The sequence below is a fragment of the Rana temporaria genome, chromosome 3 (assembly GCF_905171775.1).
Source record: "Rana temporaria chromosome 3, aRanTem1.1, whole genome shotgun sequence".
Lineage (NCBI taxonomy): Eukaryota > Metazoa > Chordata > Amphibia > Anura > Ranidae > Rana > Rana temporaria.
Window position 1 is genome coordinate 262,035,108 of NC_053491.1, and position 21,620 is coordinate 262,056,727.

Consider the following 21,620-nt stretch of genomic DNA (forward strand, 5'->3'; position numbering starts at 1 on the left):
TTCCCCATCAGTATTTTGGATTATCACATCAAAATATGTTTTATTTACAGGAGTGTAACACTTTTATAGTACTGGAATAGATAAAAAGTTCTTCCAACGATTGAACGTTTACACTGTACTAGACAATAATCACAGTTACTGGTGCAAAGCTGAAAAATCTGAAATCTACAGTCATACATTTATAATATGTCTTATGAGAGATCGAACTGAGCAAAGACAAAGGGTGGGTCCAGGGGCAAAAAGATGACTGGCTTGGAATGGGACGTTAAATGATAATATGTCTGTCTGTCCGATGGAGGTGCAATTGTCCATGCAGCAGTTATGACATTTTAATGAAGCCGATCTCTGGATGGGAAGCATAGAGTTTATATATATATATTATATATATATATTAAAAAAAAAAAAAGGTATTCCATGACATCTTCCTTTCCAAGTCCTGTTCTTGGAGGATAGCATCCTTGTTGTGCATCATTTATTTTTATCTCCTATTATAGACAGAATTTCTCACTGCTTAGGACATTTTTACAATTGCTGCTAAATGTGCCCAAGTGCTTGAGCATTATTTCATTTCAATGGCCAGAATTAGACCCCATACACACTATACAACTCTTGTTGTCAGATTTCCTTTAGATTTACCAAAATCATGTAGTGCAAGGGCCTGCCTGATTACATATAATTTGAAACTCTTAAAAGTGGAGTTTCGCCCCAAAAAATTAAATTAAAACCCAGCAGCTACAAATACTCCAGGGCACCCACGATGTCCAAAGTCTTGCGGCTTCATAGCCTGGTTCCCTACTGCACATGCACGAGTCGCGCTACACATCCCGACTGGTCCCTGCTGTCTTCTAGGACCTGTGTGTCTCCCAGAAGACAGCAGGGGGAGGTCGGATGTAGATCTATGGCCAGAAGTGGGAGTACAATTTTTGGGTGGAACTCCACTTTAATGTTTGACCTCATATTATATAATTTTGGCAAATCTAAAAGAACAAGAAAAAAAAAAATCTACAGAAAATTGTGTGTATCCAGTTCAAGTTTTTGTAAAAGCTTTAGACACTTGCTAGCGTGAGGCATATTTTTTTTTTTTCTCCCTCTGCAAAACCACTGCTGACTTCTAGGAGAGTTAAACAAACATTCTGTGTGCATGAAGTGATACTAAACAGAAGTGTTAATTGCCATAATTCATTCAGCTCCCTGTAAGCCTTTATTGAACATAAAATGTGTATTTTGTTTTTATGTATTAATATGGTGTAGGCACAGCATCTGCATCCAATGCTTTACAGGTATCTGTATCTTTTGGGAGTTTTAGTGAATGTAATCAATCAGTATACTATATCTTGCCCCCAAAGTGTTTAGCAATAGGAGGACATGGAGGAGGGAGAAATGGGTAGTATCATTTACCACTGTGTATACACCCACATGTATGACTCTATAGTCACATGGGTGTCACAGGTAAGAAAAAGGAGGCGAAAATGAAAAAAATTTTTTTAGAAAGCAACTGAAAATGGAGCATGCCTAGTAGATGACAAAAGGTGGTCTACAGCTGTAGTGGGGACAAGGAGGGAGGGACAGCTGAAGGCAATATTAACCAGGTTTATTTCCCTGTACACAAAACAAATGCCCCACTGACTTTGTGAAAATGCACACTCAGTTATACAGCATGTAAATAAGAGTTTATCATAGTCCAAGTTTATCATTTTAACATGATACATTATGTGGGCCGTAGCGCAAAAAGGAGGTAATATAGAGCAAACTGCATTTCATTCATACTACTTACTTTATCCATTTAGTGACCTGTGTCCCAATTCAAAGTATCGATTTAGTGTGATGTGTAATGTGTAATTGTAGAGTGCATTAACGCATATTTAAAACAAAAATGTAATTATATTGCAGCTTACCACATGACTTCAGCCTTGAGAACAATTTAAAGTGGATGTAAACCCCCCCCCCCCCATACACCAAATTAAGTTTACAGCCTCAGATGATACACAGAGATTAACCAAATCTCCCTACATAGGTTTTATATGTATATATTTGCTGTGTTCACATTTATATACCATTTAGAAAGTTGAGATTGTGTTGGTAGATTTCCTTTTCCTGGTTAATGTCTGGGCATACAGCCAAGATAGCTAACATTGCTGATTGGAGGAAAAGCACACACCCCTCTGATCATAGGCAGAGACTCTCAGAGATGTTTTGTAATAGGAACTTCTCTCTGCTAATCTATTTTAGCAACCTCCTTTGACAAAAGATTCAGGCTGCTTTTGCCTAAAAAGTAAAAAAAATATGTCTGGAGTTCTCTGGTTGATAACAGAGGAACCGTTCAGAAGAGATCTATAAGACTTGGCTCATTGAAAATAGATAACAAAATACTGCAGATATACAGGTAAAACTCAAAAAATTAGAATATGATGCAAAAGTTAATTTCACTAATGCAACTTAAAAGGTGAAATATATGAGATAATTCAGGCTGTGATTTATCATAATTGTGATGATCATGGCTTACAGCTCATGAAAACCCCAAATCCACAATCTGAGAAAATTTGAATATTGTGAAAAGGTGCAATATTCTAGGCCAGTGATGGCGAACCTTGGCACTCCAGATGTTTTGGAACTACATTTCCCATGGTGCTCAACTACACTGCAGTGTGCATGAGCATCATGGGAAATGTAGTTCCAAAACATCTGGAGTGCCAAGGTTCGCCATCACTGTTCTAGGCTCAAAGTATCCCACTCTAATCAGCCAATTAAGCCATAATACCTGCAAATGGTTCCTGAGCCTTTAAATGGTTTCTCAGTCTGGTTCAGTAGGAATCACAATCATGGGGAAGACTGCTGACCTGACAGTTGTACAGAAAACCATAATTGACACCCTCCATAAGGAGGAAAAGCCTCAAAAAAGTTAATTGCAAAAGTAGTTGGATGTTCCCAAAGTGCTGTATCAAAGCACATTAATAGAAAGTTATGCGGAAGAGAAAAAAAAAAAAGTGTGGAAGAAAAAAGGTGCACAAGCAGCAGGGATGACCGCAGCCTGGAGAGGATGGTTAGGAAAAGCCCATTCAAAAGCATTGGGGACTTTCACAAGGAGTGGACTGAGGTTGGAGTCAGTGCATCAAGAGCCACCACACACAGACGGATCCTGGACACAGGCTTCAAATGTCGTATTCCTCTTGTCAAGCCACTCCTGAACAACAAACGTCAGAAGCATCTTACCTGGGCTAAAGAAAAACAGCTCAGTGGTCCAAAGTCCTCTTTTCTGATGAGAGCAAATTTTGCATCTCATTTGGAAACCAAGGACCCAGAGTATGGAGGAAGAATGGAGAGGCACACACTGCAAGATGCTTGAAGTCCAGTGTGAAGTTTCCACAGTCTGTGATGATTTGGGGAGCCATGTCATCTGCTGGTGTTGGTCCACTGTGCTTCATTAAGTCCGGGGTCAACGCAGCCGTCTACCAGGAGATTTTGGTGCACTTCATGCTTCCTTCCGCAGACAAGCTCTATGGGGATACGGACTTAATTTTCCAGTAGGACTTGGCACCTACCCACACTGCCAAAAGCACCAAAACCTGGTTCAATGATCGTGGGATTACTGTGCTTGATTGGCCAGCAAACTCGCCTGACCTGAACCCCATAGAGAATCTATGGGGCATTGCCAAGAGAAAGATGAGACACATGAGACCAAACAATGCAGAAGAACTGAAGGCCGCTATTGAAGCATCCTGGTCTTCCATAACACCTCAGCAGTGCCACAGGCTGATCGCTTCCATGTCATGCCGCATTGAGGCAGTAATTGCTGCAAAAGGGGCCCGTACTGAGTACATATGCATGCTTATACTTTTCAGAGGTCCGATTTTGTTCTTTTCACAATCCTTGTTTTATTGATTGCATGTAATATTCTAATTCTCTGAGATTGTGGCTTTGGGGTTTTCATAAGATGTAAGCCATAATCATCACAATTATGATAAATCACGGCTTGCACTATCTTGCTTTACATGTAATGAGTCTATCTCATATATTAGTTTCACCTTTTAAGTTGCATTAGTGAAATAAATGAACTTTTGCACGATATTCAAATTTTTCGAGTTTCACCTGTATGTGTCCAGCTCAAATTTCATGAATCGGATTTACATCCACTTTAAGTAACTTCTGCTGTGATCGATTTAGGACTTGCTTAACAGTGCCTGCAGCTACAGAGTTCTGGAAGGGCTTATGGTAAAGCTTCTTTGCTAGGAAGCTGTTAATACTTTAGTGTCCATGGCCTTGTCACAGTTTAACAGTTATCTTGTCATTACTAAATTACAGAGTCTGCTACTAAACATGATAGTTGCCCATTATCCAACCATTGTTTAAAAAGTATTAAGTCCTGGCCACAGTTAAAGTATACGGATCAAGAATTCAGTCTTTATCTGCAAGTTTGTTGCAGGTCAAAAAGGCACAAAAAAAAAAAAAAAAAAAAAAAAAAAAAAACTTGCATTTATACTTGAAGCGGACCTCCAGCACGTGCGGGCCCCCCCACAAAAATTAAGTCAGCAGCTACAAATACTATAGCTGCTGACTTATAATATTAAGACACTTGACATCGCTGGATTCTAGGACAGGCGGCACCCCAGCCAATTTTGCTCTCGGGTGCTGCAACAGTCGTTTGTGGTAAGGGAAACCAGCAGTGAAGCCTTTTGGCTTAACAGCCGGTTTCGTATTGTGCATGCATGAAGCGTGCTGCACTGAGAAAGCTTTTCTTTTGGGTGGAGCTCCGCTTTAAGTACTTCAATAAATTAAATTGCTATGGTCAGCTTGGTGCTCCCCTCTCTTCTCTTAAGCTGGTAGAATATGCATCAGATATTCCATTTGAAGCCCATATGTATGCTGCCAAAAAAAAGCACACTGCAATCAATGGTTCAGAACAGTGGCGGTACGTCCATAGAGGCCGTAGGAGCACCGCCCCCTCTCACTCCTGCACCGCCACTGAAAAACAATACATAGATTCATGCATTGCATGCGTTTGGCATGGCACAGTGGCGACAATTTTTGGGCACAGTGGCGACAATTGATGGGCACAGTGAGGCTGCAATTGTTTTTGTTTTTTGTTTGTGTCCCCCCCCAAACATTTTGAGCACCAGCCGCCACTGGTTCAGAAGCATGTTACAATGCCAGAGGTTTATAGGTGTTGGAGACAAAGCAAAAACACAATACTGCATACAAAGTGTACTTTAATGTCCTGAAAGGCACAAAACATGCCAAGATGTATAACACTAGTGAGACAATCCTTCAGGTGTTTTAAGTGGCAGACAGACGTTTGGCACTACATAGCTCATACTGCTACAGTCTAACCACTTCTCATCAGCTCCTTACACATGTTACAATGGCTACGGTATGTCAATAGTACTAATCAATAGCACTAAACAGCCAATTTAACTATTCCATAAACAATCTATGTGAATGATTTATATAGATTTGATGTTTGTCTAGGGGGACCAGGAACAGCAGTTTTATATACCCAAGCTCTCCTGGTATCTAGTGTTCTTTTCTCCTCCGACAGTGAAATGTCCCTCAGCCTCCTCATGCCCAATGCAGTTCTGTGGGCTCTGCATTGGGCTTGATGTCAAGAGGGCATCCAACCACCAGAGTATGGGCGAGAAGAGGCTGTGGGGTGCGGTCTCATAGCCTGGAGGGAGCAGGGGATTAGTCAAGTAAAAGTGCTTTTTGCGGCCCCCCCCCCCCCCCACTAGACTTAAAGCCCAACACCATATTTCTCAGCCAGACTATTTTGTTCCAGGAGTAGTATGGGAGCTTGCCAGAACACAGCGCTGTATATAGCTGAGGCTCCATACAGTTAACACAGTGCATCCAGCAAGCACACCTGTGCAGTAAATAGTTTCCATCAGCTTGGCCTAAACAGACTAGTTAAAAGAAACATTGAGTTGGGCTTTGGAGCTGGTTCACACCAGAACACAGTGCAGTAAAGACGCATTCCGTGCATGCTTCCCACACTTCAAAAATGCACTGCCTTTGCGATCTGCTGCAGGTGTTAATACATTAACAGCATCCAAAATGCAAATCGCAAATGCAGTGCATCTGCTGACACCAGATCACATGTTAGTACAGCGTGTGTTTTTCAAACGTAGCGCATGCACTACTTTGTGTGATTTGCAACCCATTTAAATGCATGCGCTGCCAAATTGCCTACTGGGAATGCACCGTAATCACACACCACTTTCCTGTGCATTCCTGGTGTGAACCAGCTCTAAAACAAGCATTTTAACCTTGCAGTGCATGGGCAGCCCCACTGCAAATTATAATTTTACTTTCTACAGAGTTCAGCTTTAACATTTTTGTAAAAATGTTGCCTAGTAACAATGACCAGCATGTGGACATCTCCACTAGAGCTTTGTGTGAAGGCTGACCAAAGATGGAAAATATACATCATATTTAATTCCCTGTAATAATACTACAACTGCAAGCTACTACAAAAAATATTTTGTCATACAAAAATATGGGTAAAAAGTGAAATGGATTTTCTCATATAAAGTGTACAAAACTAAGGCTAAAGTTAACTACAAGACATTGATGGTGGAGTTTTCACCTTGTGCTGCATACAGAATGGCTCTTCCTCCTGGTCTTGTCATGAGAATGGAAGAGTAATCAGTCCCCTTTAGCACAAAGAAGTAAAAAACATATACTCAGTGCAATGTAAGCATTCCAAAGCCAATGCAGCACTATTAACAGGACTTCAGTCACTGTATGGTTTCTTTGGAGTGCGTTCCTCTTCTGCCCCCTTTTTCTTCATGCTGTACAAAGGATCGACAAGTTTGTTGTGAACGTGCATTAATCCTGTAAATGTGAGAGTAGAGTTAATAATCTACAGGAGAATCCAACTCCCTAATTGTTTTCTATTCCAGAGCACCCAATTAAAGCTGAATTCCAAGTAGGTTTTCTTTTGCATAGTTACAGTACATTGGTCCAGCTTGAAGCAATAGAAGTTTACATATTCCATACCTTGCGGATTCCTATGGAAGTGGAGAATCATTGTAGTATTTGCCATTAGTACAGGGATCCCGAGTCCGGTGCTCTGCTTCTTTGTAACCACATGAGGTCAATGGCTTAGCACAGGCACCGTTCACATAATGCCATGCATTTTTTCTTGATGAATGCAAAGCATTCTCTGATTGGGAAGAAGGCAAAAAAGTGGGGCAATTATGTCACATTCTTCACCTCATCCAGCAAACCCTTTGCATCAATTATGAAAAAGGTGTTCTTTGAATGGCAGAAATGGAAAACCGCAGCGACAGCTAATACAGCGATTCACAGCTTCCACAGGGATTGGCCAGATATGGAATAAGTGAAATAGTAAAAGGTTAAAGCAAAACCAATTTAACTGTGAAAAAAAAAAACATATGGCGTTCAGCTTTAATGGGCAAATCCAGGTTCACACTGCTCCGACATGCAAGTTGGACGACTTCCAACCTGACGTCACAGGGCAGACTTCCATGCGACTTAAGGTGAATTCCCACAGCAAAATAAAAATGGCGTTGGGTCCCCCTTCCACTCCTCAAAATCCATATCAGACCATTACCCGAGCATGCAGCCTGGTAGGTCAGGAAATAGAGAGCGGAGGGGGCAACAAGAGAGCACCACCTGGACCATACCAGGCAACATGTCCTCAGCATGAAGGGGGTAGGTGCTTTGGGGGCAGGGGGGCTTTGCAGCTTCAGTCCCAAATCACCTTGCCATGGGGACAAGGGCCTCTTCCCGACGACCCAGGGCAGTGGTTGTGGGGGTCTGCTGGCAGGGGGCTTTTCAGAATATGGAAGCCACCTTTAACAAGGGGGGCCCAGATCCTGCCTCTACCCCCTACTCATTAACCAGAAAAAGAGGAAGAGAAGAGAAAAAAAATTTATATATATATATATATATAAATTTTTTTTCTCTCTTCTCCCTCTTTTTCTGGTTAATACACACACACACACACACTTTTTTTTTTAGGAAGGATTTTGAAATATGCCGCAAAGGGTTTACCTTTAAAATATTTCACAGTCTTCACCCGAAGTTCTAGAGTTGCATCTTCATCGCAGACAAACACTGTGCTAGGGTGTTGCTGAAAGGCAGACACTGTCCACATATGATTTACACCTTCTTCTATGGCTTTGTAAAGGGCAAAGGCTTTATGGGCACCTGTGATAAGGATCATTACCTGCAAATCACAATAGATATTGACTTTAAAGCTGAAGTTTAATCTGCTAATATTTTGTGAACTCTAGTTCATCACTCCTCTCTTCTTAAATATGCCAATAATTTTTTAAATCAAACCAGCTTTCATTACATATCCTGTTTTAGACACCGTAACCTCTGAGTGTCCATGACTGAAAAAACTGAATAAATGACTGGTGAGGGCCTAGGATAAATTAGCTGAGAAGGAAAGAATTGGAGGATAACCTCCAGCCAGGAAATGAGGCAGACCATTTGACTTGCTGTAGCTAATGTACATTGCGAAAAGCGCTTGAGGAGAGATTTACTTTCACACTGGGGCAGGACGTGCGGTGGCGGTATAGTGCCGCTAAAAATAGCAGTGCTATACCATCGGAATTGCCGCGGAATTCGGCCGCTAGCGGTGCAGTATTAACCCCTACTAGCGGCTGAAAAAGGGTTAATACTGCCGGCAATGCGCCTCTGCAGAGGCACATTGCTGGCGGTATTACCGCGGTGTCCCATTGTTTTTTTGGGAAGGAGCGGTATACACACCGCTCCTCTCACTGCTCAATGCTGCTTGCAGGAGATTTTTTTGTCTCCCGCCAGCGCATCGCCTCAGTGTGAAAGCCCTCGGGCTTTCACATTGAGAATGCTGGGGCAGGAGTTTCAGGCGGTCTTTGGGCACTAGTTTTAGTGCTAAATCGCCTGAAAAAAGTGTGAAAGGGGCCTAAAACTGGTCCACACAGAATCTGGTACAGCTGTGTATGGTTGCCAATGACCTTTCAACTTCAGCTTGTTTAAATTTAGCTTTGATAATCAAACCTGGAAGCCAACTGGTTTCAATGCAGAGTTGCACCAGATTTTTCACTCTCGAGTTTTAGTAAATAACCCCCATGGTGTGCAGTGAAAACAGAATAAACCAATTTCAGTACAGGAGAGGAGCCTGTACAGATTATTATTTTTTAAATACGGTCACCATTGCAGTACAGCGTTCATCATATAACTGGTGTGGTGGTGATCAGGGACACTGACCGACAGTATGAAAACTTTTTTTTACAAATACACACACACACACACACACACTACGATTGCTTATACCAGTGTATTTTATTGCTATAAGCAAGCATTTCACTGAATAAAAAACGCATTCAGTGTTTGTTTTGATTAGCTGTGATCGGCCAGAGCCAATCACAGTACAAATAGGCTGCGATTTGCCCTGTTTGTACCATGTGATCACACTGACCAATCACAGCTAGCACACAATTTTACACCATGGATGGCATGAAAAGAAGCCATTCATTGTGTACAACTATAATGGGTCATAGCAGTCACATGCTATGTACTGACAGCGAGCTGGTACACTGATCAGCCATCGGCTGTGTCCTATGACGCATCCAGTAACAGATTGCGCCACAACACGGCGCAGTCCAGAAGGACAGCATAAGATGTCCACCCGGATCGATGAAAGACCTAACACAATATGACGGCCGGGCAGTAACTGGTTAACATGCTTTCTAAATGACCAGTATAGTAAAAAAAAAGTCTTGAAATTGCTTTTTAACCTTATATGGAAAACTTTCAAACAAGAATCTCAGTGTAATTGGTACCTCTTTTGCATCCATCACTGTCCCCACACCAACCGTCAATGCCATAGTAGGCACATTGGAGAGATTACCATCAAAGAAGCGTGCATTTGCCAGTATGGTGTCCATAGCCAAGGTCTTCACTCTAGTTCTAGAGACCAGACTTGACCCTGGTTCATTAAAAGCTATGTGACCATCGGGTCCGATGCCTGGTAAAAGACAACCAAAAAAATATGATGCGACCATAGCCATAGTAAAACATGCATGCATGCATACATACATACATACATACATACATACATGGAAAAAAAAGCCTACTCTAAAGCAATGGTCTTACAAAACTCCAATCCTTCAAAGCTTTTTGGCATTTTCCTTTCGGTTGGGCAACTGCTAAAGACATGGGAAAACACCCCACCCACACATACGCTGTACTGCTGGCTATCTACAGGAATTCATTAAAAAATGGCAATTACTAGCAGAGGGGTAGCTTTTTTTACACTTTGGAAATTGTTAGAGCATAGCGGGAGACAAGTTTTATATGATATTTTTCTTAAAGTCAGCATATTGGAACACAAGGCCTGGTAGTATCTAACCAGACACCTCACTACATGTTTAGAAGGATATACCTATAACAGGACAAATCAATGAAATTAAGTGTTCCCAATCTGAAGTCTATGGGTGATTGGTAGTCCATAAACAGATTGCCACCAGCTCAGAATTAGCTGGGTAAAAAAAAATCAAAATATTTTTATGCATAAACCATAAGGATTTCTTCATACACGTCTGTGTTGATAAATTTTCGCCCACTGGCGAAATGAAAAAGATCAACAGTATATAGTCAGGTTAACACTATACACGTCTACTGGAGGGGAATGTGAGGCCCCTTTCACACGGACGGATAGAATGGTGCTTTTAGCTGGGGATTTTACCGCAGCTAGAAGCACACAATGCTTTCCTACGACACCCTTCACACACTATGGTTACCTGCGGTTTTGTGCGAATAGAAAAAAATAGAACTGAATGCGTCCGAGGCACATAACCGAAGGTAACCCCAGTGCACTGTGTCAGCTGTGTTTAGTATGAATCTTGAGGGGGGAACTCCACGGCAAATTTCAAATAAAAAACCGGCATGGGTTCCCCCTCCAAGAGCATACTAGGCCCTTGGGTCTGCTATGGATTTTAAGGGGAACCCCCGTACGGCAAAAAAACGGGGTGGGGGTCCCCCCAAAATCTATACCAGACCCGTATCTGAGCATGCAGCACGGCCGGTCAGGAAAGGGGGTGGGGACAAGCGAGGCCGTGCCAGGCCGCATGCCCTCAACATGGGGAGGTAGGTGCTTTGGGGCAGGGGGGCGCCCTGCGGCCCCCCACCCCAAAGCACCATGTCCCCATGTTGATGAGGACAAGGCCTCTTCCCGACAACCCTGGCCATTGGTTTCGGGTCTGGGTTAATAAGGGGGCCCCCAGATCCCGGCCCCCCACCCTAGGTGAATGAGTATGGTACCACTACCCATTCACTAATGGCGGCGATCAGCGATTTTTTTCGTGACCGCGACATTATGGCGGACACATCGGACAATTTTGACACATTTTTGGGACAATTGTCATTTTCACAGCAAAAAATGCTATAAAAATGCATTGTTTACTGTGAAAATGACAATTGCAGTTTGGGAGTTAACCACTAGGGGGCTGGATGTGTGACGTCATTGATCGTGCTTCCCTATATCAGGGAACACACGATCAATCACAGCACCACAGTGAAGAACGGGGAAGCTGTGTTTACACACAGCTCTCCTCGTTCTTCAGCTCCAGGGACCGATCGCGGGACTCCAGGGACCGATCGGGTCCGCGGAGATTCGGACCGGGGCGCGCGCCCACGGCTGGGCATTTAAAGAGGACGTTCAGGTACGTGCTTGTGCCCAGCCGTGCCATTCTGCCGACGCATAAGTGCAGAAGGCGGTCCTTAAGTGGTTAAAGTAATTAGTCAGCTCCGGGGGGCGTTCTGCCGGGGCCCCGCTTTCTTCTTTTAAGCTCTTTTACGAGCGCCGCCCCCCCCCCCCCGAGCTTCTTCAACGTCTTCTGCCGGGGGGGGGTCCCAGTCTTCACCGCCGTCTGGTTCTCTTCCACCGGGGGGCGCTTTCTTCTTTAGCTCCTTTACGAGGGCCCCCCTCCCCCGGGCTTCTTCGATGTCTTCTGCCGGGGGGGGGGGGGGGGTCCCGGTCTTCACCACCCTCTGGTTCTCTTCCGCCAGGGGCCCCCCGGGCCTCTGTCACCTTCTCTTCGATGTTGACACGTCGCTTCCTCCCACTGTAATGCCGTGTGTGTGGCTCGCACCAATTTATATAGGCCTTTTATGACGTCACAGTCCCATCATGCTCCGGGTGTTGACATAAGGGGGCTGATATCACCCAGAGCATGATGGGACTGTGACATCATAAGAGGCCTATATAAAAATCGGTGCGAGCCACACACGGCATTACAGCGGGAGGAAGCGACGTGTCAACATCGAAGAAGGCAGATGGCGACAGAAGCCCGGGCCCCCCCCCCCCCCGTTCGTAAAAGAGCTAAAGAAGAGAGCAGAGGCCCCCAGCAGAAGAGAACCAGACGGCGGTAAAAACCGGCCCGGGAACCCCCCCCCCCCCCCCCGGCAGAAGAAGCCCTCACTCTTAAAAGAACTTAAAGGAAGAAAGCGGGGGCCCCGGCAGAACGCCCCCCGGAGCAGACTAATAAATTACTTTAAAATCCCTGTGTAGTGTTTTTACATTTTTTTCCCGCCAGGTGAATGGGTAGGGGTACGATACTCATTCACCTAGGGTGGGGGGCCGGGATCTGGGGCCCCCTTATTAACCCAGACTCGAAACCAACGGCAAGGATTGTCGGGAAGAGGCCTTGTCCTCATCAACATGGGGACATGGCGCTTTGGGGTGGGGGGCCGCAGGGCGCCCCCCTGCCCCAAAGCACCTATCTCCCCATGTTGAGGGCATGCGGCCTGGCACGGCCTCGCTTGTCCCCACCCCCTTTCCTGACCGGCCGTGCTGCATGCTCGGATACGGGTCTGGTATGGATTTTGGGGGGACCCCCACGCCGTTTTTTCCGGCGTGCGTGTGTTCCCCTTAAAATCCATAGCAGACCCAAGGGCCTGGTATGCTCTTGGAGGGGGAACCCATGCCGATTTTTTATTTGAAATTTGGCGTGGAGTTCCCCCTCAAGATTCATACTAAACGCAGCTGACACAATGCACTGGGGTTACCTTCGGTTATGTACGATGTACCCCATACTCATTCACCTAGGGTGGGGGGCCGGGATCTAGGGGCCCCCTTATTAACTCAGACCCGAAAACAATGGCCAGGGTTGTCGGGAAGAGGCCTTGCCCTCATCAACATGGGGGACAGGGTGCTTTGGGGGTTCCCCTTAAAATCCATAGCAGACCCAAGGGCCTGCTATGCCCTTGGAGGGGGGAACCCATGCCGTTTTTTTATTTGAGATTTGGCGTAGAGTTTGCCCCCTCAAGATTCATACCAGACATAGTGTTTTGTATTGGCAGGGATCCAAGTTGGATCCCTGTTCAATATCGTGCTGCGGCTAAACGCAACCACAGCTAATTGCACTGTACAAATGCAGCTGACCGCTGTGCCTGGAGTCTTGAATTCCAGCAAAAGATGAACATGCTTTTATCTGCGGCAAAATAGCCGTCCGTGTGAAAGGGGCCTAAAGGAGACTATGGAAGCTAAACATCAGCAACCATTTTTTCTTGGAATCTTCTATCCTTTGTGTGAATGCCATTACCATGATTTTAGGGTGAGGGCGATGTTGTACTATGCATAAGAAAATGCGTCCGAGTAAAGTAAGCCATACACTGAGGATAGAACAGAGTTTCTAAGAGTACACCTTTACCTGGAGTTCCAGTTTAAAAACTGTTAGCCAACAAAAGATGCAGTTAATTGTCAAAAAGACAGGAAAACATGTAACTAAATTAGGCAATATACAGTGCATCTGGAAAGTTCACAGCACTTCACTTTTTCCACATTTTGTTATGCAACAGCCTTATTCTAAAATGGATTCTCTACCATACAGGCCTGATTGGTCGAGTGTTGCAGAGATGGTTCTTCTGGAAGGTTCTCCTCTCTCCAGAGAAATGATGGAGCTCTGTCAGAGTGACCTTCGGGTTCTTGGTCACCTCCCTGATTGACTAAGGCCATACTCCCCCGATTGCCAAGTTTGGCCGGGCGGCCCGCTCTAGGGAGAGTCCTGGTGGTTCTAAACTTCTTCCTTTTACAGATGATGGAGGCCACTGTGCTCAATGGGAAGAACATTTTCTCTACCCTTCCCTAGATCTGTTCCTCAATACAATCCTGTCTCGGAGGTCTACAGACAATTTCTTGAACTTCGTGGCTTATTTTGTCCTCCGACATGAACTGTGGGACCTTATGACAGGTGTGTACCTTTCCAAATCATGTCCAATAAACTGAATTTACCACAGGTGGACTCCAATCAAGTTGTAGAAACATCAAGGATGATCAGTGGAAACAGGATGCACATGAGCTCAATGTGGAGTGTCATGGCAAAGGCTGTGAATACTTATGTACATGTGATTTTTTTGCCCCCATTTATAAAATTTGCAAAAAATTCAAAACAAAAAAAACTTTTCACGTTATGTTGTGAGGTTTGTAGAATTTTTAGGAAACAATAAATGTAATCCATTTTTAAATAAGACTGTAACATAACAAAATGTGGAAAAAGTGAAGCGCTGTGAATACTTTCCGGGTGTATTGTATATACAAATTGACAGATGGTGAGAAAGGTGTTGATGAAGAAGATGTCACCTTTAACCAGTAGCCGACCGCGCACCGTCATACGGCGGCAGGTCGGCTCTCCTGGGCGAGAGCCCGTAGCTATACGGTGGCTCTTCGAGCCGCCACTAGGGGGCGCGTGCGCGCCCCCGACTCCCGTGCGTGTGCCCGGCGGGCTCGATCGCCGCCGGGCACACGCGATCGCTCATTACAGAGCGGGGACCGGGAGCAGCGTGTGTAAACACACAGCTCTCGGTCCTGTCAGCGGGGGAAATGCTGATCTTCTGTTCATACAATGTATGAACAGAGGATCAGTGTTTCCCCTAGTGAGGCCACCCCCCCCCCCCCCCCACAGTAAGAACACACTCAGGGACATACTTAACCCCTTCACTGCCAGTGGCATTTTTATAGTAATCCAATGCATTTTATAGCACTGATCGCTATAAAAATGCCAATGGTCCCAAAAATGTGTCAAGAGTCCGAAGTGTCCGCCATAATGTCGTAGTACCGAAAAAAAAAAAAAAAAAAATAAAAAAAAAAAAAAAAAAATCGCTGATCGCCGCCATTACTAGTAAAAAAAATATATTAATAAAAATACCCCCTATTTTGTAAACGCTATAACTTTTGCGCAAACCAATCAATAAACGCTTATTGCGATTTTTTTTACGAAAAATATGTAGACGAATATCGTATCGGCCTAAACTGAGGAAAAAAAATGTTTTTTTATATATTTTTGGGGGATATTTATTATAGCAAAAAGTAAAAAATATTCATTTTTTTCAAAATTGTCGCTCTATTTTTGTTTATAGCGCAAAAAATAAAAACAGAGTTGAGCAAATACCACCAAAAGAAAGCTCTATTTGTGGGAAAAAAAGGACGCCAATTTTGTTTGGGAGCCACGTAGCACGACCGCGCAATTGTCAGTTAAAGCGGCGCAGTCCCGAATCGCAAAAAGTGCTCTGGTCTTTGGGCAGCAATATGGTCCGGGGGTTAAGTGGTTAACAGACATTTCACCAGCATTCTATAAAATATAAGGCCTCGCTTGTAGACATGCCTGAGGAAAAGGTCTGTCTCAAGCAGAGCAACCATTCAGGAATATACGAGAAGAAACGTGAATCCGATTGGGCAATGCGAGACTACATACTCTCAATTATTTCCTTAAAGTGGAGTTCTACCCTAAAGTGAAACTTCTCGCTCATCGGATTCCTGATTCGATTCATTGACACCTTTCAGGGGGAGGGGGGGGGGGTGCAGATACCTGTAAAATACAAAGCGCCTCAGTGTGAAAGGTGTCTGAACTGGTCACTCTTGCTGTTGCCCAATCCCTGCACTCTATTTTTTACAGTACTTATGGTGCAAAAAAGGGGACGTCAGCTTTAAGTCCTGTATTAATCTGCAGGTCTGATTGAGGAACAGTCAAAGAAAACAGCAGATATCACAAACCATGAGCATTTTTCCTGAGATGGGGAGCTTGCCAGAATAATGTAAACATTTATTTCTGTCAGTTTTTTTAACGCAACATTTTCATTGCAGCTGTTGGCATTAAATTATAAGAAATTCCACATATTCTTGCAATGTGCTTTATAGGATAAAAAAAAAAAAACTTTAACCATGTCAGCCCTGAAATAATTTACTCCCCAATGACCAGAGCATTATTTGCGATACAGCACTGCGTCGTTTTAACGGACAATTGTGCGGTCATGCGGCGATGTACCCAAAACAGAATTGCTGCCCTTTTTTTCTAGAGATATCTTTTGGTGCCATTTAATCACCTCTGCGGTTTTTATTTTTTAAACTGTATAAAAAAAAAAAAAAAAAGTAGAAGGACGACACACACAGTTTAGGCAGATATGTATTCTCCTTTTTCTTTTTTTACTTTTTGAAGACAATCGCAATAAGCGTATATTGATTGGTTTAGATTTATGGCATTTTCATTTTTTTTATTAGTAATGGCGTTTATCAGGACTGCAACATTGCGGCGGACAAAATCGGACACTTGACACTATTTTGGGACCAGACATTTATACAGCGATCAGAGCTAAAAATAGCCATGATTACTGTGTAAAATGTCACTGGCAGGGAAGGGCTTAAACAATAGGGGGCGATCAAGGGGTTAAGCGTGTTCCCTCAGTGTGTTCTAACTGTAGGAGGGAATGGGCTCACTAGGATATGACAAAGATCACTGCTCCCAATCACAGGAAGCAGTAGCTCCCCGACTTGTATCTAGGCAGACCAGGGAAATGCCTTGTTTACATAGGCATCGCCCTGTTCTTCCTCTACTTGCCACAATTTCGGGCCACCAGCGGACATAAAGTCCACAGGGCCCACAGGCTAGCCTGCGATGATGGAGGGATGTATGGGTATGCCCATTTATGTACCCGTGCCATTCTGCCGACGTACATCAGCGCGCGGCAGTCAGCAAGTAGTTAAAAACATTAGCCTAATTGTCCACCTCTTGCCCTCTGCATTCCACACAATGTTTTTCACTACAGATCTGTGGACAACCTCATTCAAGAGTACGACCCAAGCAATAGACCCACATTGTGTTCACAAGTCTGCAACTGGCTTTTCCAATAGGTCTATAGAGAAAAGAGACCATACATGCACAGTATGCCATGGCCTGCTGGCTAAGTGGAGAGGATGGGTGAACTGCCTAAAGCAGTGTAGGCTGCTATAGGTGGTTGCTCGCTGAGGTCTATAATAAGAACTATGAAATGCTAAGGGTTAGGCATGAGATGCGGTTCAGCTATTTTATAAAAGTTTTTTTCTTAATCCTTAATACAAGAATAAATGGTTTAGGACTAGAACAACCTTCAAATATAATGAGGAAAAAAAAAAAAAAAAAAAAAAAACACTGACCTCCAACAAACAATTCAATCCCACCAGCAGCTTTAATTTTTTCTTCAAATAAATCGCACTCAACTTGCAGGTCTGGAGCATTTCCATCCAGGATGTGTGCATTCTCTGCTACAATGTCTGTGTGCTTGAAGAAGTTATTCCACATAAAAGAATGATAGCTCTCGGGGTGCTCTCTAGGAAGTCCTATGAGAAGTGGCAGCAGAATTATGGTTAAGCTGGGTCATTATAGCAATATATAAAAACACTGGTTATATGACCCTCAGAGGTGTCTACATAGTATAGGTCAGGGGTCTCAAACTCAAATTACCTGAGGGCCACAAGACAAGTTTTCATATGCCATGGGGGGCCGCATGCAAACTTGCAAACTTCAAAAACAACAGTACTGGTGTCAGCGAACACATTATTAACCCCCAGCACTGGTGTCAGCGAGCGCATTATTACCACCAGCACTGGTGTAAGTCAGGGTTTGACAAATTTGCTTGGAATCTAGGAGCCAGCTAAAAAAGTTAGGAGCCAGAAAACGCACCCCGTCCCGACGAGCTTGCGCGCAGAAGCGAACACATACGTGAGCAGCGCCCGCATATGTAAACGGTGTTCAAACCACACGTGAGGTATCGCCGCGATTGGTAGAGTGAGAGCAATAATTCTAGCTCCTCTGTAACTTAAAACATGCAACCTGTAGATTTTTTTAAACGTCGCCTATGAAGATTTTAAAGGGTAAAAAAGTTTGTCGGCATTCCACAAGCGGACACAATTTTGAAGCGTGACATGTTGGGTATGAATTTACTCGGCGTAACATTATCTTTCATAATATTAAAAAAAATGGGGATAACTTTACTGTTGTCTTATTTTTTTAATTTTGTAATGCTTAACTTGTAATACCAACGGCTCACCACCGGATAGCACCAGCTCAAAAAAAAAAAAAAAAAAAAAAAAAAAAAAATTGTTTTTTTTTTGCTCCCCTCACTTCCACCCTGCCTGCGGGCCATTTATAACTGGTCCGCGGGCCGCAAATGGCCCGCAGGCCGGTACTTTGAGACCACTGGTATAGGTCAATCAGGCTTTCTTCTATCCTCTACAGTCTCATTGCTTACTTAGAGCCCTTTCACACTGGAAACGCTTATAGCGGAGCGTTAAAATAGCGGTAAAACACCGCTATTTTACCACGTTTTCAATTCATTTCAATGGAGGGGGCGTTTTTGGAGCGTTTTAACTGCGCCATTTTTACTGCAGAAACGCACCAGTGTGAAGGGGCTCTAATCTTCACTAGCTATGGCATTCCAGGTATCACAACATGTTATAGTAGATCCTATGCAAGTCCAGGTAACAATCTGATTGGATGAGATATGGATCTGTAGTTTTCTATTCCCATTTCAGGATGTTTCAGAGTCAATAGATGTACAGTATTGCAAAACCAGCCTTTGCTGGAAATAGCATACTTTTAGATCACATCAACGTTTAAGGGTAAAGTATCTTAAAGTCCATAAAAAAAAAAAAAAAAAAAAAAAATTATCACCCACCCTGCACTCTGGGTCCTGTTCTTTCTGATGTCAGTGTTCTAGCCAGTGCCAGGACAAGGTCATCCAGTGCCCAGGGCAAGGATTCCAAATCCCCCTCCCCCCCCCCCCAAAGGCGGAAAAGGAAGTGGGGTGTGATAAATTGTGATGCGTGCAGTTTAATAGTAGTACATTAAATATATGGCTCACAATGGTGTCGGAAAAAAATGCCTTAGCATCAGTGCGAGGGGAAAATGGCCCTGCATGTGTGGCATCACTGGAAGGAAAAAATGTTCCAGTGTCCATGGGGTCACTGAAATGAAAAAATGTGGCGCGAGTCTATGGACCAATTTGGTGGTGGTTTGAAGAGGGAGTGGTGCTTGAAGGGTGGGGGCTTTTTGGGGTGCATTTATCTAGGGGGGGCCTTGTGCTCTGAGGGAGTAGGGCTTAATACCCAGGTGCAGCCAAGAGGTAGCAAAACCAGGTGATTGAGCCATGGCTTTACCAACCCAGACCTTTACACCAACTTCTGCTCGTGGCTGTACACATGCCACAGCACAACTTAAACAGCATATCACTTTTAATGGGTGTTGTCTCCACTGGACGCAACTAATGCAGGTCTATGGTTATGCGCCACAATGCAATGCACATGATTTTGGCGCGGTAGTACAGCAGTACTACCCACTTACATCAGGGTCCCCAAAGTCATCTATCACAGGGTCCCTAGTCTTTCCCCCCCTTACATAATATTTCCCCCCCTTTCATTAGGGTCCCCAATGTCCTCTCCTTACATCATTGTCCCCAGAGTTCCCCTCTTATATCAGAGTCCCTCCTTTCATTAGAGTCCCTATAGTTCCCCCTCTTACCTTAGGGATACCAGATTCTCCCCTCCCTTGCGCATGGTCCCCAGAGATCCCCCTTAGCACAGGGTCCTCTGAAATCCCACTTACATCATGGTTCGTTCCTTCTCAGTACAGCTACAGGACATACAGGAAGAAGCTGGGGCACAGATCGGGCATGTTTGTAGGAGAAAGTTGCATTCTCCCCTTTCTCTGAAGGCCAGAGCCTGGGGGCAGCTCAAGCACCCGATTGGCTGCTGGGATGTCAGCGGTCCCATCAACTAGCCACTAGTGCTGACAGGGGTGGGTGCTACCAGCCATCATAATTTTCAGCAACAAGGGCACTGTGGGTGAGGATCGAAGCTGCAGCAGGAGGGACGCTGAGTGGTCATTTGTAAATGGAAGTTCCTAATCATCTATTTATTTGATAGCAGAGGCAGAGTCTGAGCACAGCAACAGCAGTGATTTGGTGGAGCAGTGCATTGTGCCGTTTGCAATTTGCCCCCCCCCCCCCCCTCAGCCTCTGAAGACTACTCACAGGGCAAGTTCAGGTGTTTGGGGGGGCGGGGTGACATTCTCTTCTTGGTGAGAAAGAGGTGTGGGACCACACCCTACAGAAAAGCAAACTAACCCCTCAAAATACATTTTTACTATGGTGTTGGGTAACAGGGACATAATGGCAAGCGATAGGAGGGGGTGGGGTTTCACGTTAATCTATCAGTATGTTTTTTGAACTGTGTGAGGGTAACAAACCACCATGAGGAAATCAAGAGAAAATATGTATTTAGACAGTGTGAACTAAAATAAAGACCCCAGTACTACAAATATCCAGCGTTAAGCTTGTGTGATCACACACATTCTGAACCATATTGAAAATGGTGATGCATTTTAGATTCTGATTAGTGATCTATATGCTGCCCAGTAAAATTTGTTTCCCTTAATTATTATACAAAGTACAACTGCTGAGCACAGATCACAGAGAATTATCAAAAAATGGCACAGGTAGGGATTCAGCTAAGCCAAGACATAATCGTACATGTAAAAATACTCTGGGGGGTGTAGAATTAGAATAAAAAGTTCATAGATCCAATACATTACATAAGGATACTGCAGTAGGGTCTGTTCACACCAGCGGGCATGTGTTATGGTCCATATAATGCACGTACAGCAGTTTGCGTTTTGCAAGGGCAGTGAAATGCATTGGTATCAAGCACAGCAGTGTTTATTTTAACTTCATTAAAATGTCACAAAAATGATGCCCAATAGCACATTAGGACATACTGTGTTGACACACATTCTTGTGTGTAGCTCTGCATTACGCACATGTATGGTGTGAACACCAGCACTGCCTTAACCCTCTTAGACATGGAGTTCACCAGAGCTTCACAGGTTGCCACTGGAGTCATCTTCCACTCCTCCATGACGACATCACAGAGCTGGTGGATGTTGGAGACCGTTTGGAGACATGCTTGACCAGTCCATCACCTTTACCCTCAGCTTCATAAGCAAGGCAGTGGTTGTCTTGGAGGTGCGTTTGGGGTCATTATGTTGGAATACTGCCCTGCGGCCCAGTCTCTGAATGGAGGGGGATCATGCTCTGCTTCAGTATGTCACAGTACATGTTGGCATTCATAGTTCCCTCAATGAACTGTAGCTCCCCAGTGCCGGTAGCACGCATGCAGCCCCAGATCATGACACTCCCACCACCATGCTTGACTGTAGGCAAGACACTTGTCTTTGTACTCCTCACCTGGTTGGCGCCACACACGCTTGACACCATCTGAACCAAATAAGTTTATCTTGGTCTCATCAGATCACAGGACATGGGTTACAGTAATCAATGTCCATAGTTTGCTTGTCTTCAGCAAGCTG

General features: G+C 44.2%; 1 protein-coding gene across 2 annotated transcripts in view; it reads right to left on the reverse strand.

Moving 5' to 3' along the window:
- Nucleotides 1-5,186: 5,186 nt before the first annotated feature.
- The window catches only part of GNPDA1 (glucosamine-6-phosphate deaminase 1), a 52,043-nt gene continuing 35,609 nt past the window's right edge, over nucleotides 5,187-21,620 (reverse strand). For both annotated transcript variants that reach the window (XM_040344611.1, XM_040344612.1), the window contains exons 4-7: nucleotides 17,414-17,596; nucleotides 9,789-9,973; nucleotides 8,011-8,185; nucleotides 5,187-6,825 (exon numbers count right to left, since the gene is read on the reverse strand). In XM_040344611.1, coding sequence (XP_040200545.1) covers nucleotides 6,725-6,825; nucleotides 8,011-8,185; nucleotides 9,789-9,973; nucleotides 17,414-17,596 — 644 coding nt within the window. In that variant the 3' untranslated portion in view covers nucleotides 5,187-6,724. The remainder of the gene's footprint in view (nucleotides 6,826-8,010; nucleotides 8,186-9,788; nucleotides 9,974-17,413; nucleotides 17,597-21,620) is intronic.